This window comes from Mesoplodon densirostris, chromosome 1, assembly GCF_025265405.1.
Source record: "Mesoplodon densirostris isolate mMesDen1 chromosome 1, mMesDen1 primary haplotype, whole genome shotgun sequence".
Classification (NCBI taxonomy): Eukaryota; Metazoa; Chordata; class Mammalia; order Artiodactyla; family Ziphiidae; genus Mesoplodon; species Mesoplodon densirostris.
Genome location: NC_082661.1, coordinates 200,215,638 through 200,238,031, shown reverse-complemented (window position 1 = coordinate 200,238,031; position 22,394 = coordinate 200,215,638). Strand labels below are relative to the sequence as shown.

Genomic DNA, 22,394 nt, shown 5'->3' with positions numbered 1-22,394 from the left:
TACTGTTACAAGTGTAACTTTATGTCCAATTTTCATTTAGTTTAAATAATATTCATATCTCTGTTCACCTTTTGTTTTCAACCAAGAGATGATGCTATGATTATAATCAAAGGGATAAAACCATGAAAAGAAATGCAGAATTCTCATCCGTATAAAATATTTCAGACAGTGTTGGCTATTTAAAATCTTAAACTATTAATTTATTGGAAAAAGAAGTATTTGAAATTCGAAGCAGTGCATACTAAAAGTGAGGAGACAGGGTCATGGTGGTTTGTCCTAACAGGGAGGCATAAATGATTACACATTGCCTAGAATTGTCAGCACATGGGGTAATAAAAATCAAAACAATTTTGACCAGTTTTATCAATGTTTTTTTTTTTTTTTTTTTTTTTTGCGGTACGCGGGCCTCTCACTGTTGTGGCCTCTCCCGTTGCGGACCACAGGCTCTGGACGCGCAGGCTCAGCAGCCATGTCTCACGGGCCCAGCTGCTCCGTGGCCTGTGGGATCTTCCCAGAGTGGGGCACGAACCTGTGTCCCCTGCATGGGCAGGCGGACTCTCAACCACTGCGCCACGAGAGAAGCCCCATCAATGATTTTTAATGATTTTTAATTACCTACAAATGATGCATTTCTTGGTGCATGCATTTGGTACCCCACTGATTAAGAAACAATGCCTCGGGGCTTCCCTGGTGGCGCAGTGGTTGAGAGTCCACCTGCCCATGCAGGGAACACGGGTTCGTGCCCTAGTCCGGGAAGATCCCACATGCCGCAGAGCGGCTAGACCCGTGAGCCATGGCCGCTGAGCCTGCACGTCTGGAGCCTGTGGTCCGCAACGGGAGAGGCCACAACAGTGAGAGGCCCGTGTACCGCAAAAAAAAAAAAAAAAAGAAAAAAAAAGAAAAAGAAAAAGAAAAAGAAACAATGCCTCTAAAATATATCATTATCAGTTGGTAGTTTGGAAAAATGATCAACCAATAAGAAAAGAGGGAGAAAAAGAGCCAAAGCAAATGTGATTCCACTGTTTCCAGATGGGATGGCTTTAATGATCTAATGATTTTCATAAAAGGGGAAGAAAAATGAGTGTCGCATGCTGAAACTATGTAAGATTCCAGAATGTTTGGGGAATATTTCAAAAACATCAGGTTCAGATCTTAACAGTAAGAACATATGCTTTACCTCCCTATCTGTAAAATAACTTATGTATGGATTCAGTAATGCAAAACCATCACATTCCAAGCAATAAACACTTGCTACCAAAGAGAATATTCTTAGCCTATGTAGAAACAATAACACAACAACAAACAAAACTATTGTACACCTGGTATCAAATCTGGCACTAATGGTATCCATATATTCCTTCTAGGAAAAAAGATGGAGTTACCTGTTATTAATATTCAAATGCATATAAAACAGAATTAGAAATTAGCTTAGTTTGTAGACTTTGGAACAAGCAGTTTCTCGATAATGGTGTGTTAAACATTTTCCCCTAACTCAACAGATATTCACACCCCTATTTTCTCTTGTTATTTTTATTTTCATGGCTGGAAAATTAAATACTTCTCTCACTTCCCAAGAGTCTTCTGGAGTCTCTAGGAAGACTTGTTTATATTGATGAAAGAGAAAGATATAGCTGGAATTGCCAATCATGACTTTTTCTATCTTGAACTTGGACATGCTACCTGTGACTAAAAGTCATTTTTTGACCATTAGGCAACAGCCACGAGGGAAAGGCTGAAAGATTCACAGAGACAACGGGGCTGAAATCACTGAACCACTGACCCAATACCAGCAGCAACTCCTTGGAGATTTTTTTTCAATGTGAGAAAAATAAACCCCTGTATAAATCACCATTCACTGGGTTTTCTGTTATTTGCAACGATGCTCATTTCTGTATGAAGTGGTGATAATGATTTTGAAGCTTTTCTAGTATTTTAATAACAAAACTTGAAAATTGGTTATGAATGAAGAATACCATATCTTTTTCCCTGGAGTTCTTTGATGCTTATTTGCCTGGGATGTTTGGTTCTATCCTGCCAAAATTGAGGCTATAGCCTTTCAGAGGCAGTTATAAATTATATTAAAACATAATGTTGGGCTTCCCTGGTGGCGCAGTGGTTGAGAGTCCGCCTGCCGATGCAGGGGACACGGGTTCGTGCTCCGATCCGAGAAGATCCCACATGCCTTGGAGCGGCTGGGCCCGTGAGCCATGGCCGCTGAGCCTGCACGTCTAGAGTCTGTGCTCCACAACGGGAGAGGCCACAACAGTGAGGCTCGCGTACCGCAAAAAAAAAAAAAAAAAAAAAAAACAAAAAACAAAAAAACCCCATAATGTTAACATTTGGGAATAAATCTTACATATCTGATTTTTCACTTATTGTTTTGGACTGATACATTACATAAGGTTTCTCCTTAAATCCAGCAGAAAATCTACTAAAGATGTTCCAGTTCAACCTCTATGAGCGCTACAAATGAGAACCAAACTTCCAAGATTTGGTTTTATGCAGTAATGAAAAACAAACATTCTTTTCTTAAAACTCTCAGGATTTCTTTATTCCCCAAAACTCAGGGATGTGATACAGGACACAGTAATTTTTGCTTTAGATGGGCACTCCGTTTTTTTTTTTTCCTCCCCTTGTTACATATATGCTTGCCTATATGATAAAAAATTTCTTAAGAGGTATAGTAAGAAACTAAAAGCCAAAAGCCCTAACATCCTTTCATGTATTAGGTACCTAATATGCACTAAGTCCTTGACATATATTCTCGTTTCCATAATAAATATACAAGGTAGCTATTTTATACCTTAGGAAATTGGGCTCAGAGATATTAAATAAATCACTTAAGGTTAGTTACACAGCACCAAGTGGCAGAATGGAAGTCCATATCCAGATTTAGTCAGGCTTAAAAATCTTTGCTTGTTCCTGAATACCTGTCCTCTTCCACTTTATTTAATCCCAATTATTATGTGTCCTCGTTTCTTAGTAATTTAAAATATTAATACATTCTAAAAGTGAAGAACATTGCATATCTTTTCTGTGCTCTAAAAAATGGTAATAACTATGCTGTATTTATGTACGCCAGGCATGAGTACTAGAAGTTTACCTTCATTTCTCTCATTTAAAACTCTCAACATTCTATGAGGTGGGTACCACCATTTTACTGAGGACGAGATGGAAGCATAGAGCGATTAAGTAACTTGCTGAATGTCACAGGGATGGTAAAAGATGTTGCCAGGATTTGATCAAGGCTGTTGGATTTCAGAGTCTCTGCTTGTGTATTACACAATACTGCCTAGTGGGTATAATGGTTGAAAATTGAGTTACAGAGGAAGAAACATGTCTCTTACTAGTTTTCTGGCCTCAATTCCTGTCATCACACTAGGAGTGGTGATTTCTGTTGAGAAAGTGGCAAATTTGGAGGGAAGTCGGGAAAAAAAAGGAGAAGGAAAAAACTCAGCATCTTGTGCAACAAAATGATTTCCTTGATATAAAGAGCTATGCTTATTTAGCAACGGAATATGTAAAAGAGTTTTAAAAAATGTAGACAGCATGTACACATACTTAGAACTTCCTTTGGGAAAAATAGTAATTTTCTGCTGTTTATCTGGTCTTGCAAAGAATTAGGTAATGATTAGATGTATACTGCTCATTCTGTAGCATTGGAAATAGAATGTCCCAAACATCTCTGACTTACAAAGGTAGATGGTGAGTTAACTTCCTGTGTGAGAATGTTTTTTTGTACAGAAAGGTAGGGGGGAATTCTTTTTTAAAAGCTGCTTTAGTTAGAATTTTCTTTGAGGGAGCAGTGAAACTTCAAATTTTAAAATTAACTAAAAAGCACAAGGTCATGATCTATCCCCAGCTAGCAGCATGGAGAAAAGGACACGTTGATTAGTAGATTATTAACAAGAATATTCCCTGTGGTGTGAGTCTTGTAAACAGTTCCAGCTATGTCCATTTAAATTCTCAGAGAGGTTTCACATTCCCTAACAAAACCATCCTTGGAATTTCTGCATATTTCCCCTGGAAGTACATTGATGGTGTCATGAAGCATCACTCAGGACATGACTTTCCACTAGGCTGAGAAAGTAAATCACACAGGTAATTTTATTATATCTCTGGGAGGCTGTTTCAACTGGAGGGAGAGACAGGAGAGAGAAAAAAATATAAAGAAAATTTAAATATCTTCATGATTTGTGAGGTTTCTCCTTTATGTGTGATTTATATACTAAATAGCTAGAGGCAGCCTGTGACGTTATTGAGTGTGATCTAAAAAATATACTCAAATTCTACCCATCCTAAAAGATACATAAATACAAACTAAACATCTTTGGACTCTCTGTGCCTTGTATTTATTCACTCTGCTCCTTGATTCCCAGCTAAGTATAACTCTGGCTCCATTTCATCACTTTCTATCTTCTTGTCAACCTGTTACAATGTGGCCTCTGACATCGTCATTCCACTAAAAGAGCTTTTTCTATAATTACCAATAACTACCTAGTTGCCAAATCATTGACAGCCAAATTTATTTTTTGCCTCACTTTATGGCTCACTCCCTTTAAAACTATCAATCTCACTCTTCTTCCTGACACTTCTCATAGCTTACATAATTCTTTCCTTCAAGAATACTCTTTTCAATCTCGATCCTCAATATTTCTTAAGTGACTTTTATAGAGCTGGGTTCCCAAACCAAGCAAGTACTGCCACAGTGATCTTCATAATATTTAAATCAGATTATGCCTCTCTTTTGCTTCATTTCTTCCCATGGTGCCCCCTGGCCAACCAAACTCCTTTTCATGAAATACAAAGTCTCCACAATCTGATCTCTGCCTCTTCATCCACTATTCAAAGTACAAATGTTTAGGTACCACCCTTTCTATGCCCGGCACTGTGCCATACCCATGCTCATTACTGCTGCTTCCTCGCAAACAACATACTCAACAACTATACTGAACTATTTGTTGTTTCCTATATGTATTATGACTTATTACATCTTCACGTCTCCTTCTAGAAGGTACGTCCTGCTGTCATGAGCCAGCCTAGGAAAACTTATCTTGCAAGATTCATCTCACATCATCTCCTGTGTTAAGTCCTTACTAACATTCCCTCACCCCCATCCCAGACACAAAACTTGCTATTTTCTTCTTTGCTTTCTTAACATATTGCTTTGTAATTGTTTATTTAGATGCCTACCCATACTAGACTAGTCCCTCACCAGTCAAAAGAAGATTGTACTTTCACAATTATTATAATCAAATGATTATTTTACACTTATTATTATTGTTATAAATGATATTGGATAACAGTTTATACTATATATTTATCCTATAAACTTAAAGGAGGTTTAGGTAAATTTCTGAAAGTACTGCAGACATAAGGACCGAACTGGGAACATGAAAGACTCCAAGGCTCATACTCCGTCTACCATAGTGTCACGGTCTGAATGTTTGTGTCCTTTTCAAACTCCTATGTTGAAAATCTAATGCCTATGGTAATGGTTTTAGGAGATAGGGACTTTGAGAGGTGATTAGGTCATGAGGGCAGGGCCCTCATGAGTGGGATTAGTATCTTCATAAAAGGGACCCCAGAGAGCTCTCTCATTCCTTCCCTTTCAGCCTCTTGGGAATACAACAAGAAGTAGACAGTCTGTAACCCAGAAGAGGGCTTTCATCAGATCCCAACCATGCTGGCCTGATCTCAGTCTTTCAACCTCCAGAACCATGAGAAATAAATTCCTGTTGTTTAGAAGCTACTGAGTCTGTGGCATTTTGTTATAGCAGCCTGAATGGATTAAGACACATAGGTAAACTCTCTTGCTCCCTGGAACTTAACACCAAAGTTGGGTAAGGATTGAGTGTTCCATAAACATTTGTAGAATTAATGCATGCATTAAAATAAAATACTTCACCTCCTCAATTAGAGGAAATAAATGACTAACTCCAAGGTAAAATGAAACTTATCAAGACTTCTCAGGTTGTGGCCCTGATTCCTATAAAAATGTGAAAACAAAAAAGTCTTTGATTTGTTGATGAAAAAGGCAGAAGTTAGATAACTTCTCGGTTACTACTTAAATTTTCTATTATCAGTTATTTTTCAGAGTTCCCTGTCCCTTCCGTGCCATAGATTACATGCTAAGTCATATAGAGAATTTGCTTTTACTTATCCTTCTGCTTACTACAACCCTGCTAACAGAATAAGTCACGGTGTCACCAGGACTGTAATAATATTCAATTAAAAATGAACATTTGCCCAAGGTAAATGGACAAATAAAAATAAAAGACATCCAATTTAGTACGGAACTAAGAAACAAAGGCAGACAAAGCTTACTTCATTCTGTTACTAGCACTTTTTAAGCAGCCAACAAATCTTCTATGGATAGAAAACTTAATTCAAGAAGCTCAGAATCTATAATAACCAATGAATATATGGTAAAATTTTGACTCTTCTTGTAGTCAGACTGGGGAAGAATAAAGTCAGACTGGAGAAAAATAAAGGCTTGAAAAAAATAAGCAAGTGTAATAATGTGATAATAGTGACCCAATAGCATTGGTCTTAGACCAGCAGAGTAATTATACTCACCATTTACATCCAGGCACCAAGCCATGCAATTTACATGTATTTTCTTATTTGACACTCACAAATATTCTGCAAGGACATCTCCCTTCTACAAATAGACTCAGAGATGCTAGGTGACTTGAAGTCACATATCTAGAAAGTGGTAGATCTGGGGTATAAACACAGGTCTATATGACTCTAAAAGCCTTCCTTTTCCACTATGTTAAATTAATTCAATTCAGACATTTTTTTCCCATAGGGATGCTGACTACTCTTTTAGGATCATGTAAGAGAAAACGTCTTTCCATAAACTTCCAAAGACTAAATCTGATTTCATGTAGTTCAGATGAATCACTGCCTTTCCATGGTGAGTCTCTTATTCATAAACTCCTCAGACTTCATATATAATTTGTTGTAGTGCTTATTACAGATTAAGTAATTACTTATATTTTATATGTTTCTTTATCCTCAAGGAATCTGTGAACTCATAGATTCCAGGAAACTTGTTTTGTTTGCCTTCTCACCCCCAAAATCACTTGGTAGATGTTCTGTAAAACTTTGACATGTGAATTAATGAGCTACTCATTTATAGCACCATTTAAAATTATATGGATTTGGATAGTAGCATTCTGTTGGACAAATCAATTTTGATAAGTGTGACAACAACATATACAACATTAACTTTTTTATGCTTTAAGGTTAACCATCACTTAATGTATTAACATTTTTCACTTATAAACATACCATCTGCATATACAGGGAAAAATAGGTTCTGAGGATAGATCAGAATACTTTAAATTAACTTTAAAGAAAATGCTGGTGTTATCCACCACCTCTGTAAAGATATTCTATTTTAATTCACTACTGTCTATGAACTAGCAGAAAAAGATAGGTAATAATACTATACTTCCCCAGCCTGCAATAGATCTTGAATCCTGGATTGAATAGACCTATTGCCATTCTTAACTATGAGAAGAAATAAACAAATATAAATATATATTTCTTATCACAAGTGTGCATAAAAACACTTGAAAATAGCTATGAAGATAAGGTGGCCAGGTGGCAGCATATAAGAAATATAGGGGCTATAGAGTAAAGAGTATAACAGGTGAACAGAGAAGGCTTGATGAAGAAGTGAGAGCCAACAATGACAATGACAGTGTAGAGTGTGGACAGACTGCAGAGGAGAGAGAGCAGAGGGGGCACTGAACAGAGCAAAGAGGTGTTACAGGAGATGGGTTCAAGGGGGAAGAGGGGATAGTCTGGGGAATTGGAAATAGTTGGAATTACTTAGAAGCCCTTGACAGTTGCATGAAATGGGACATCCTCCTGGGAGCAATAGGGACTCACGAAAAATGTCTAAGCCGTGGAACATTGCTTGTTAGTACTGTTTCAGGAATACCAACTGGACGACACTTTACAAATGAACTGTGCTGCAGGAATTTGTGAATAATGTTGGGGGTGAAAAGAGGTGAGGATAAATGCTGTCTTGAAGAGCCACTTCTAAGGTCAAAGTACCTTGTGTTCATGAAGCCATAAAGGCACAGACAACTAAGGTGATGGAAATAGAAATGGAGCTGAAAGTATATAAAGAAGGAAGAAGCAATGGGGCATGACCACTAAGTTACTGTCTAGGGGGAAATAAAAAGCACTGGGGAATTAATGATGCTTTATCTCCAAGAAGAGCATGACTCAGGAAAGACAAGATAAAGTTAGGGTTTAAAATTTTACTTTAGTATGTTCTGTGATCACAACAATCTTAAACCATCCAGACCATTCTGACTAGAAATTAACACTGACATCAGGACCCAAAGTGTTCCAAGTAATCAAAAGTTTGGTTAGGCTCTGTATATTACATATTAGTCTTATGGAGGTAAAAAAATATATAGTTTCAAAATCAAAAGGGTAAAGAACACATTGTAATCTTTATCTCACCAGAACATAAATCCAAAGCACCACTCTCCCCAGCGTCCTGCCTAATAGATGGTTCACAGTGCCTAGATTTTTAAAACCGCTGAGAAAACATGTCTGGAGACCTTTATTAGTAGCTAAACAAAGAAACAGAGGGCAGTAAAGGACAGAAGAGGTCTGTAAGAGAAAGGAACTCAGAGCAGTGAGCTCCAACAGGCACAGCATGCAAGCTGCAATACCACCAGGTCTCTGGAAACTTTAACTGAGCTCCCCTCTTCATTCTGAGGGCCATTCTCAAGTGCTGAGCTGCCTCTTCTGTCAGCCGACCCATAACAGTAGTAAAAAATGTTTTAAATGTGGATCAGGAAAAGCAGACGCATTACCATTTTTCATTTCTGGGTGCTTTTCCATGCTTCCTGCACCCTCCCTTTTACTTTCATTGAAAGGACTTCAGTGGATGCTCTCCAACAGGCTTGGGAGAGGAACTCAGAAACCCCTGTCCACTTCTGGAACTCCTGGAGCACCCAGGGGATTAAACAAAGCACAAAACGACACTCTCTTCTTAAAGTAGCATGGTTTGAGAACCCGGGATTAAAAGAAAAGTTCATTCTTTTCAGTGCAGGACCTTGAATAAAGATCTAACACCCTGGGCTTCACACCACCACTGAAAAGAGCAGCTAGTGTGGCACAGAAACAGCCTCGCAGCCCAGCCTCAGCCCGGCGCCTTCCTTCCCAGAGCCTCACTGCCTAACTGTGGTTGAGCAGGGAGAGGGAACTTAACACAGCTGAATGCTCCCTGCACCTCCTCTCCTTTACGGTTCTGACAGTAACCAGAATGCAACTTTGTAAAATAAAAATCTGTTAATCCTTGACTCAAATGCTGAACATTCTTCAGATTACTAAGACTTTGCAGAGGCAAGGACAATACTTTAAAAATAGCCCACAGGAGATGATAGATGGAAGCTGTTCTCCACTCTCTGGTTGCCATTTGCCAGCCCATGGGAATTTTCTTCTTCTTTTTTTTTTTTTTTTTTTTTTTTTGCAGCACTGCCTTCTCTCATTGATACTTAAAGAGAGCGGGAAGCAGTGTTAGCCAGGGTTCTCGAAGACATGCTGTATTCCAATATGGGAGGAGAGAAGGTGGAAAACGTAAAAAACACTTTGGAAGCAGTGTTAGCCAGGGTTCTCGAAGACATGCTGTATTCCAATATGGGAGGAGAGAAGGTGGAAAACGTAAAAAACACTTTGCTCTGCATTTTGAAGATAAATTAATTGTCCCCAGAACATTTCATGTTATGAATGAGCAGTAATAACCTAGAAAAGTAGACCTTCTCTACATGTTTGGATAAACCCAATTTAGTTGCTGAGTGGTGGGAGAACCAGAAGAGGGGATGTCCTTTAAGCAATTAATCCCTAGCCTTTTTCAGTTTCTCTCATTGCCAATTTCTCTATCAATGATGCAATCTTACAGTAACCATGAAATCTCTAAAGATCTATAAAATATGAGACACGAAACTCCCATTTAATTATCTTTGTGGATGAGAGAGGAATATAAATTAACACCCGAATTCCTTGCTTATAATATATGATAATTCCTTGCTTATAATATATGATAACGATCATACCAGATATTAACTGCTCAAAGGAAAAGACTCAGAAAGAGCAAGGTTTAGTTTTAAAAAGTTCCCACTATATCTTGTTTTAAGTATACGGTTTTTCTTCTCTTCTATTTTTTGTTGATTACTAGATAGAGAATGCTGATTAATAGGTGGCAAATTAAAGAAAAAAGGGAGAAAGAACAACCTTAGATGGGACTCAAGTCAGCTCCTAATTAAATTATTAGGTTACAGTACGTGACTTTAAGATTATAATTACCTAGTTCCAATTTAAATAATCATTTGATTTAATTATTCCCATTTTAAAACAAAAGGCCATTTTAAAATATGTTGATACAGAAACATTTTATAGAAATATTTCATTTTACCTGTGTTGTACCCTTTAACTCCCCCTACACAAATCAATTCTGAAATACTTAGTTTCTTTTTCTTTTTTTTTTTTTTTTTTTTTTTTTTTTTTGCGGTACGCGGGCCTCTCACTGTTGTGGCCTCTCCCGTTGCGGACCACGGGCTCCGGATGCGCAGGCTCAGCGGCCATGGCTCACGGGCCCAGCCGCTCCACGGCATGTGGGATCTTCCTGGACCAGGGCACGAACCCGTGTCCCCTGCATCGGCAGGCGAACTCTCAAACCACAGCTCCACCAGGGAAGCCCTGAAATACTTAGTTTCTTTTATTGATCCTAAGCTTATATTTTCCCACCCCTTGTTCCTGATCCTTCATATCTTTGGCCTCTCCCAGTGCCACCTTATGATAATTTGGAAAGTCAAGGTGACTCCTATTTCTTATCAGTGTTAATCAATATGGTTCAAAGCCTCCTGAAAAGGGACCACTACAAATAATCCGATTATTACAATTTTCTCAGTAGGGGAGGGGAGGCAAGCGCAGGCAGCCAGAACCAAACCTATGTGATGGGAGCACAGAACGGGGACTTGAGAGGGACTCCGTTCAAGGCGGGAACAGCATGGCTGCTTGATTTGAGTCTGGGAACAGCCCAAGGTAGTCTCGGCCCCTCCCCTCGGCATGGTCCGGCCAGCTTGTTTGTTCTCCAGCAGTCAAGGTGATCCCTTTAGGACCACCGTTCTTTAAGCCCCGCCCCCCTGGCACATTCACAGACAGTAATAAACAGATCAATAGGAACCTCGAGAAATAAGTATAGACAAGCAAAACCACACATAAACCATTCTTGTACAGTTTTAAGCTCTTGGCTTCCAAACTCCCACTTTCTCTGAGCGTAAACTGACCTTAAAGCATCAGAAAGATATTTTAAAAGGACATGAACATATTATGTACCTACCTTTCCGAAAACTAAAACACCGTTTAATTCTTCTGTATGTAGTTTTAGGAATGAAAGGAGTAGACGCCAAGGCACCTGAGGGGCGCCCCCCAGTACTTCGGTCTTCAGGCATCATACAGCCCCCAAATTCTGAACGAGTTTCTGGCTCCCTTTAAAACCTGTCTCTGTGTGATATCGGGATCCCACAGCTACTCCTTCTCATGTTTGTTTATTTGTTGAAGTGCTGTTTCCTAGAACTTGAAGATTTTGATCATCCAGGTCCTGGATCAGGGATAAGTTACCATCTCTCATTTACTTCTTTTTGGCAAAAAAAGTTCCTTTTCTCTTGCCTAATCCCGGGAGTTTTTGAGGTTTTTTTAATTATTATTTTTTTTGTTTGTTTCTGCAGACATTCCAAAATGTCACAGCAAAAAGAACCACTGCAAGCAAGCGGCACCTCCCATTCCAACAGCAGACTTTTCTTTTTTACTTTTCTTTTTTTTTTTTTTTTTTTTTATTAGGAACTGTCTTCTCAGCTGGAACGGGGGGGACTGAGATTCTCTGGAAAGGTCAGCAAATAGCCGTGAGCAGGGGAAAGAGGAACAATGACCAAAAGGCCCCTGAGGGATATTTCAGTACTGTCCTTGCTGGCTCCTTTTATCTGAGCAAAAGGGGAGGCAGATAATGGCACCTTCTCCAGAAAGCATTTCGGTGCATGACAGATTCTTTTCAAAGAACTCCCCTGTTCCTTTTATAGCACCCCTCAGCCTTTGATGCTCTCTGCGGGCTTCTCCCTTCGGTCTTCAAACTCCCGGGGCTCCCGAGGGAATCGCCACGTCAGAACAGTGCAGTGCCCGTTCCCGGGAGAGGCTCCTCCTCGGATCCGTGTAGGAAGCAGCTCTGCAGGGAGCTTCTCCCCCGCTAGTCCTGTTCCTGCTCCCCTTTTCTCAAAGAGAGCTGGGCGGGAGCTGGCAGGGCTGCAGCTGCCTCGTCACCACGCTGTGGCTGTGGCTGCCTTCAGTGCCCGCCGGTCACATGCAGCAGGTGCAGTCACAACAGTGTGAGGGGAGCAGAGAGAGTGCCCCGCGGCCGCCTGAACCCCTTGTTTCTTCCTTTGCCTTTGCAGTGACTCCCCTGCCGGCTCTGGTCTTGTACATACCTTTACAGCTGGCTGCCTCAGTCCCTCCAGAAACCAAACAGCCCCAAACCAGCCCCGAGGGGGTCAACTTTTTGCCCCTTCCTTTCTGCATTTATTTTCTTCCTATACAAGATTATTTTTTCAGATACTTTGCAACTGAGTCTATTTGTGAGTGCTGATGTAAATGTGCATATCGTTAAAACATATGTGTGTGAAATAGAAAACTGTTCAAAATTTAGCAGCAAAGATTCTGCAGGTATAACCACAAAACAAGTTAACTCATATGTGTGTGTGTGTTTATACATTTTTATACGTATGTATTTGTCTGGCTATGGTTTTCAAACCAATCCTGCTTTCATCTTCTCCCCTGATCGTGCATGCACCCGCTGCACCCCAGCCCCTAAGTCTACCAACCCCCTTGGTCCCAGTCACTGAACAATTTACTCACTGGGTTAATCATTCATCCACCTGGCTGTTCCATGAGCACATTTGGAATGCTAGTGCTTTAACCCCAACTGACCCTTAAGGCTTCTGAGTACCTTCCTAGCTATTTAGCAGGAGCATTAAAAAAGCTGTGAAGTGTATTAAAAAGATACTCCCTTTAGAAACGTCATTACTCTGACTAGCATGGCCAGATAGGTAAAATTTTGTCACTGAGGGAATCATTATTATTTCTGCCCCATGGGTCGACCATTGTTTTTGCCTTCTGTGTCACAGCAGGCTGCTAGGAAAATAAGGAACTGTGAGGTATAACTCAGTCCCACCAAGACAGTGGCAGGGCTGGACGAGAGGCACCTTGGCCCACTGAAAACATCACTTCTCTGAACACTGGTATGGAGGGAACACATGTGATTGCAGGACTTTGGAGTTGGAATGAATCTTAGTTAAAAGAGTTTTGCCCAACGTTATTTCACAAGTGAGGAACCTAAAGGTGAGGGGGTAATATCACTTACCACAGATCACACAGTGGTCTGTGTCAGAGGCAAGACCACATAGCTTCTTAATTAACCACTGCTTGCCCATGTGCTAATTACTCATCATGAGGATTATTCACATTCAGTATTTTTGCTGCCTTGGTAAGTCTCTGACTCAACTCTTTTCATAAGAAGACAGAAATATACAGGAAGGACCTGATTTTGTTAGTAGCTAAAGTTAGGCTATGCCCTCAGATCTAATGAACAATTAATGAATTTTCACCCTCCCCAGATCCCAGGCTGGGTACTTCCATATACATTGCCTCAAAAACAATCGAACAGAAGCCCAGTGAAAAAGACAAGAATAACCAAAACCAAAAAAAAAAAAAAAACCAGAACCCTAAACTTTTCCAAAGTTAAATACATGTTTTGACATCCCAGCTTCTGGATTTGACTTTAAAGCAGAAACCATGTGCTTCTCAGCATCATTAATAGGGAAGCATCTGTTTACAGGGGGGTTAATCAGATAAAAGAAGGTTGAGGTATCTAGATTCAATACTGAACTAAGTTATCAGGCTTGGCTGTTAAGAGAGGGTGTCTGCATTTTGCATTTCCCCTGGTTCCCCTCCTTCATCTGAGTATTTGTAGTAACTTTGTTTTTTTTCATAAAAAGAAATATCAAAGCCTTATATTTTATGATTTCACTTAACAGTTTTTAATTTCTAAATATTGAAAAACTAAGCAAACTCCTCAGGTGTCACCTATGTTTTAATCAAATGTCTAATATTGAAATGGTAAAGAGGGAATATTTTACATGTATAAACAACCTGAATAAGCTTCAGTGCCTCCTGAAAAACTTTAACTATTTAGAAACACAGGTTGCAGAACTGCAGTATAGACAATGAAATGCCCTCTCTACAATAAACACATTTAAAATGTATCTGGAGGTGGTATACAGAACTTGATAAATCAGGATGAAAAGTCACCTTCTACATGTCTTTACAGATGCCATTTCATCAACAACCACAACAATCTTTGAGCAGTGGAAAGGAGGTTGGAAGCCAATAGGTTTTTATTTAGGATTAACTGCCTTGGATTCTATGACTAAGATAGGAAGGGGAAATGTATTCTCTAATGAAAAGCAATTATGACAATTCAGGAGTTTTTTAGCAGCTTTACTGAGATATAATTCACATACCATAGAATTCTCCTGTTTAAAGTGTACAATTCAGTAGTTTTTAATACACTCAGATATATGCAATGGTCATCACAGTTAATTTTAGAACACTTTATCACCTAAAAAAAGATCTCATATGTTTTGGCTACCAACCCACGGCAAACTCCTTATTTCCCCATCCCAGCCCTAAGCAATCACAAATCTACTTTCTGTCTCTATGGATTTCTCTGTTCTGTACTTTCTTATAAATAGAAAATTATATATATATATATGGTCTTTTCTGACGGGCTTCTTCCATCTAGCACAATGTTTTGAACGTTCATTCATGTTGTAGCATGCATCAATACCTCATTCTTTTTATGGCTGAACAATCCATTGTATGACTATACCACTTTCTGTGTATCTATTTGTCCTTTGAGGGACATTTGGGTGTTTCTACTTATTGGCATTTAAGAATAATGTTGCTATAAATATTGATGTGCAAGTTTCTGTGTGGACATACATTTTTCATTTCTCTTGAGTATATACCTAAAAGTGCAAATGTTGGGTCATATGGTAGCTCTATGTTTACTCATCTGAGGAACTGTCAGACTGTTTTCTAAAACAGCTACATTTTAAATTCCCATTAACAATACAGGGGGGGTTTCAATTTCTCCACATCCTTGCCAATACTTGTTATTATGGAACTTTTTGATTCTAGCAATCCTAGTGTGTCCGAAAGAAATGGTATCTCACTGTGCTTTTGATTTGTATTTCCCTGATGGCTAATAACACTGAGCATCTTTACATGTGGTTATTGGCCATTTGTATATTTTCCTTACAGAAATGTATATTCAGATTCTTTGCCCATTTTAAAATTGATTCTAATTGGGTCAAAATTTTGATTTGTCTTTATTTTTGAATTGTTAGAGTTATTTACATATTCTGGGTAGAAGTCCAAAATCAGACATATGATCTGGACATAACTTCCTCCCATTCTATGGGTTGTCTTTTCACTTTCTTGATGGTATTAATTCAGATATTTTTGAAGGACTCAACTATATTCATCCTACTTATCAACTTTTAAACACTTTTGTTTTTCATATACTGAAGAATATACTATCAATAAGGCATGGACTTGTAATTGTGGGTTTTTCACTACCACAGTAGAAGTAATAGATTAGCTATTGTGCAATAAAGCAGGAAGAAGCTCACAGTGAAAACACACGAGTTTTCTTCCTACTTATGTTACTCACAGTATGACACTTGGCAAGTCATTCATTCTCTCTGGGTCTTAATGACCTAATCTACAAAATGTGAGTCTGAACTAATAGAGTGGTTTTAAAATATTCTTGGGGAGGGCGAAGGGTAAGCTGGGACAAAGTGAGAGAGTGGCATGGACATATATACACTACCAAATGTAAAATCGATAGCTAGTGGGAAGCAGCCGCATAGCAGAGGGAGATCAGATCAGTGCTTTGTGCCCACCTAGAGAGGTGGGATAGGGAGGGTGGGAGAGAGGGAGTCGCAAGAGGGAGGAGATATGGAGATGTATGTATATGTATAACTGATTCACTTTGTTATACAGCAGAAACTAACACACCATTGTAAAGCAATGATACTCCAATAAAGATGTTAAAAAATCAATAAATAAAAATAAAGTAAAATATTCTTAAGTGGTGAAAAACTTATTTTCAATGAAATACTAAGTGGAACCCCAATACATAAGATAAATAAAATGTTTCTCAGTCATATAAATTTATTGTTTACAACTCAAATTTGTAACATTTCTTTAAAATTCAATCAGTAAGTATAGAGGGGCTATATTAATACAAACATTTGAAACATGAGATTGTGGGTGACGTTTGCAATTTCTGTCAGGGTCAGCATTCGGTTTGGTTGTGTATTCTCTAACAACTTTAGGAAATTCCGATGTTCAGATGAATCACAAAAGATTTCTTGCAAATTGAATGAGTACTTTAAGAGCTTGCCTTACAATCTCATTAACACTCTTCAATTAAAACAAAGAGGGAAGGAGAAGATTTATTCTTCAGAGTATTGTTTTTGTTGTAAGTGCTCTATGCTAAAATATATCTCTTTAAAAGTAAATTTGAACCAGGCATTTGCAAAATCCCTGAAGCACATTCTGCAGGATAAAGTATACAAACCAATCAGCTACTAGAGTATTCCTTCCAGGTTCATAAATTTGAAGATTAACACATAGATCTCACTAAGATCACTTGTGATACTCCTGGGCGGATAGGACCTCCTGTGGCCACTGATTTGGTGAAGTAAACTGGATCTCATTCATTTTTCTTGAGAAAAGGACAGATGGAAGAGGAGGAATGGGAGAAAATAATCCTTGATAGAAATAATCCTTCAACAAAAGTACCACTTTCAGCAGATATTAAGAATCTTCCTGAACTCAGGAGCCTCAGAAACCTGATAATGGAGGGGAAACAGGAAATTTGAAAAGACATATCCTTAGGCTTCCCCAGAAATCCTTGACCCTGAGAGTAGCAGAAGACGTCTCGCAGCTGAGTATGTATCTCTCATAAATAGTCATGAAGACCCCTCTGCTAAGGCACTGGGATGGGATCTCAGCCCACCGGCCTCTTCAAACATTTTAAAGTCACTTACTAGCCATTTTAGTATATGAATAGGGTGACCATACAAGTTGTCACCCAAAATAGAACACCGTGAGAGTGAGAGATAGCACTGTCAATAATTAGCCTGGGACAACAGTAGTAAATTACACTGTTACCAGGCAAACTGGGATGAATGGTCACCCTGGTTAGGAACCTGCCCCTCCCCCAAGAGGAGATCCTGATAAAGGACAGACAGTTTGCAGACGTGTACCACTACTCTTGTAAAATATCAACATGTCTTCCATGAATCTTTACTATTTTAAGTTTAACTTAACTTTTCAACTTTTTAAACTAAGCTTTTGAAGTTATTCTAAAATGTAAAGAGGTCAGTCAGCTTAAGAAGCATCTTATATGTTAAGGGAAAAAAAATCACTTCTGAATTCAAGGGGCTGACAATACACAAAAGAGAATATAAAATAAATATGAAAGTTCTAATTGCTTTAATAGATATGAATTTGATTTATATCATTTATTTTAACTACATCAACATAAAATAACTAGGCTTTACTTTCTTAGAAATACATGTTCGTTATAGATGAATATTGTGGGGTCCTTATCTATTTGGTTCCATTTATTGGACTTTTTCTTTAAATATGTTTTCTGTTTATATCACTCTATATTACTTGATAGAAAAGATCACATCTTTTATCCTTCCTTCTTCCTTTTAGCTCTATTCATAGCACCATGTAGCTTATTCTTCACATGATATGTTCTCTACACTGTATTAGCTTAGAATTTTAAAAGAAACTTATTATCAAATCCACAAATACTTTCCTGATTGCAAAGTTGCAAAGTTTTTTTTTTTTTTTTTTTTTTGTCCCTCTGATTACCAGCATATTTTCATCCAATGTTTTGCCACTCCTCTTTGATACCACTGAGCATCTGAGGGCTGAAATCTCTCCCAAAACTAATAGTCAAAATGTTTTTTTGCCCTGTATCTACAGGTTATTAACTAATCTACATTTATGATATGAGGCTCATAAGTATGTATTATTAGTAAAATGGAACATCCAAGATAAAAGAAAAATATTATCCCTTTTTATAATTCAAAATATTTGTGGAAGAAGGTTGGTTATTAATGATATTTGATCTAAATTGAACTTCTAGGAGTTACTTAGATATGTGTCTACAAATAAATTAGTAGTTTACTATTTACTTTAATATTCATCCATTTGAAAGTAGGTGCTGATAGTGACACAGGCTGGGGGAAAGGATGAACAGTTTTGGCCTACCTTTCTGTTTTTCCATGATTTTAAAATACACTCACCTCCTCCAAACGGTCCCCATATGACTCGGCGGATGGACTTGACCCAGTCTTCCATATCATTCTGGGTGCTCGCCATAAGGAGGTAGCTCTCATGATTTGCTGTCATCCGATCTCGATCGCCTCCTGTAAGAAGACAGGAACATTAACACATGAGTGTGTGCTCAAAAGAGGATTACCCATCAACAGCCTCCTAGTGAATCCCTGAAATATAAACTGTACCTAATGCAGCTAGCACTAGGTTCTACCCAATGAATCAGAAATATTTTACCATGGTTTCATCATGGGAAAAAAAAAATCTGCTTAGAAGGGAAAGGCTCTTATGTTTCCAAGAGAAAGCCAGCAAACAAATGTCATTCCCCAAACAAAGCCTAGCTTTTTGTCCTAGCAACAACCCATAGGCCTGTATTAGCTCATAATCCAATCTATTCACACCATACTGCTGAATAGGGAAAAATAGCAAAAGCAAAATGAAAGATGGAGAAGTGGTCCGCAGAGCCCGTGTTTTCATTCCAAGCAAGCACAGAACAGTCTGAGTCTGCTCAGCGCACACAGTGAGGCCACCGGGCACATCATGGTTGAGTATGAGTCCCAGGAAAGGGAAAAGAGCCACATGTGAGAATCTGTCCCAGAGTTCTTCCTCTGTGCTCTGTCCTGGAAGGGGAGCCTCTTCCCCCAAATCATACCTTCAAGGGGACACACAGAAGAAGACACAAGCCTGGCCAGTCTCAATGGCCAAACTAACATCCCAGATGGCCCTGCCACCTAAGGGTTAGCTTTAGGAAACCCCAGCAGTACCTCCTTGCTTGCTGGTTTCTCTTATCCGCCCCCTTCCCCGCCCCCCCCACTGGCCGAAAACAACTCGTACACTTTAAAACCTTTATAATCTCTAAAATCAACTTTGAAATGCTGGAGATCTATAAAGCATTTTTATACTTAAAGGAGCATTTCTGAAAACAAGTATCAGTGACTGCACTGCTTCATTCTCTTTGAAAAAACTAGTGTGGTTCACAGAAGGAATAATTAAGAAAATGGACCATTAAGTATTATTTAACTGAATTCTGATAATATTTCAGCATTAGACTGACTGCTAAGGTGCTCAAATAATCTATGAACAATTTAATTTTCACTAAGTGCTGTAAACTTGCAGCCTTGGGTTGGATTAATTCATATCTAAGTATTTTGTTTGTTTAAGACATTGTCATTGTTTGTTTTTAAGTGGATCAGAACAGATGCCAACTGTTCTAATTCACAACGCTTTAGTTCTGAGAGCCAGGTACAGCATGTTGCAACTGAAGGGGTTCAAAAACAATCTCCTTTGTGAGGAGTGTGCAGCCTCCAACAGGCCCCGCAATTCCTATTCTTTCACATCCAATTTCATTCACAAAGCTCTGAAAACTCCAGGCATTTGAGTTTGTGATCTCTGAATTTTATACAAATGTCCTAGGTTGAGAAATACAACTCTTCTAGCATTGATGCAAATTAACAGAACAGGTGCGGGGTCAGAGAAGTGAAATAACTTTAAGCCAACCAGCTGAACAGCCAGCATTGGTGTTTTACATTTCAATACAACTGAATTTGGGGGCGGCGTGGGTGAGGGATGCCATCAAATCAGTTCCCTAATGTTTACAGATCTCTTGAATAAACAAGATGAGCCTTCTCACTTTAAAGAGAACATATCACTATTTGGGAAACAATGACCTTCTTACACCTCTAGGTCTAGCCTAGGTCAATCATCACTTTAAGCAATTTATGTCTGAAAAAGCATAAGCTCAGGAAATCAGAGAAAACCCTGCTGAAATCGCAATTCTATATTATATTAGCTGTTTAACTTCTGGGAAAGCACATAACTTCTGGAAACTCAGTATCTTTAGTCATGCTTTAGAAATAATAATCCCTATCTAGTAAATTTTTGTGAGAATTAAATGAAATGAACTTAATATACTAGCACTATGTTAGGCTAAAAGAGAAATTCTGTAAATATTAATGCAGTCTCATTTAACTGCCTCCCATATCTACAAATGCAAAAAGGACATATCACATTTAATTTGACTTCAGAGACATACAATTAGTGTAGTATGCTAGTGAGTGCTTGAGAACAATTATTCAATAATACACATACACAGGAGTTTTTATAGAAGGCTGTCTTTCTTTGCTACATAACAATGCACATTAAAGTTGTATACTGTGCATGTAGGAAAATTTGTCACACATTAACATGCATATGCATGGCTGTATGACATATAAGTCACAGAAAGAAATAAACGACAAAAGAAAAAGATACTTTGCTTGGCATGGCACAGTACTAAAATTTATTCTGTTTTCTGATCCACCCGTAAAAAATTACAATTTTGAAATCAGAACATTTTAATTATTGTCTTTGCCTGGAGGATGCTTAGCAATTCAAACAGTTATATCCTGCTGTGTCACTCCCAGCCCCAGCAGAAACAGTCCTAGTAATGAGAGTGAGTGACAGCCCCTGGAATGTGTTTCTGCCTGAAAGCAGGGAAAAAAGAGAATTATAAGCACAACTGGCCATTATCCCCTTACTTTTCAGTTGATTCCCTATCTCTGCCAATGATGCTGTTTGTCTGACCCCTGGATCTCACTTCGACTGCTAATCACAGATATGAAATTCTCATCTGTGAATTTCATCCATGGATATAGATCTTGATTCCTCAGTGAATTAGCAAAAGACAGGGAGAAGATTTAGAAAAAATTTTTTCTATGAGTCTCAGTGGAAATAATAGACTCATCGCTAAGAATGTGATTAAAAAAATTGGAGACATTTATATAGATTGAACTAAATTCTCCGTACTAAGGTTACATGATTTCTAACTAGAGAAGCCATTTGTTCTAATTCATAATCCTTCAGTTCTGAGAGTCTGGTATTGAGCCTTGCAATTGAAGGGGCTCAAAAGCAATTTATTAAATGTATAATTTGATAAATGAATAAACTCAATATTGACTTTCAGCCACGTGGATCAAGTTTCACTCTGTTTGTTAATCCTTTACGGGGCTTAATGTTCCATTTACCTATTTGTGAATCTAAAATCCTTTCCAAAGGTGAAATTTAAAAAAGCAACCTTAAGATGTAATTATCACTGGAGTGAAAGTATCATAGTCATCTTCAATCCATATATATGTGTATATAAGTATGTATATATTCTAACCACTATACATTTTCCATTCTTAATTTCTGCTTGAACATAAATATCTATGCAGTGTTATTTTTAGTTTTTAATACTACTCTAGATGATGGTGGATTTGCATACATTTTAAAAGACACAATGTATCAGTAAATTGTATACACCTTCTAGATGTTAGCTCAGATTGGTAGCAATGCTTTGGTGCTAGGGTTAACACTTCAAGCGTCTGTGATTTTAAGTTAACCAAGTAGGTCACATCATTCAATTTTATTTGTTTATATGTAATTGAAAGTATTGTTATATGTATTGAAAGTGTACATTTCATTAGGATCTTCTATATATTTGCATTTGATATGAATTTTTTTCTTCCCAGAAATAAAATAAATTCTCTGAAATAAAATACCTGGCATGATTAACTTTTGCAAAAATTAAAAAGTAGATTAAGAAAAGCCTAGTGAACTTAATAAATTAAGAAAAAGTTTAATGTAAAATTAAGAATGGGTTAAAGAAATCTACATTAAAGTAGATGCACAGTTAATTCAAAAAAGAAATACAAATATTTAGCATATAAAAATTTCAACTCCTCTTGTAATTACAAAATAATAATTAAAAGATAATCATATTTTTGATGAAAAGCTTTGCAAAGATTTTTAAATATTTAGGAGAAATATTGGTAGTGGTATGCTAAGATATACATGCTCATTGCCTATAGGAGTATGGATAATATTCCTTATGATACAATCACTACAATAGGATTTTGAAGAATATT

The 22,394-nt window shown here is 38.0% G+C and overlaps 1 protein-coding gene across 10 annotated transcripts in view; it reads right to left on the bottom strand.

The window, feature by feature from the left end:
- The window catches only part of ARHGAP24 (Rho GTPase activating protein 24), a 492,969-nt gene that overhangs the window by 52,592 nt on the left and 417,983 nt on the right, over positions 1 to 22,394 (bottom strand). For all 10 annotated transcript variants that reach the window (XM_060114213.1, XM_060114218.1, XM_060114272.1 and 7 more), the window contains one exon: positions 18,480 to 18,602. In XM_060114213.1, the coding sequence (XP_059970196.1) occupies positions 18,480 to 18,602 (123 nt within the window). The remainder of the gene's footprint in view (positions 1 to 18,479; positions 18,603 to 22,394) is intronic.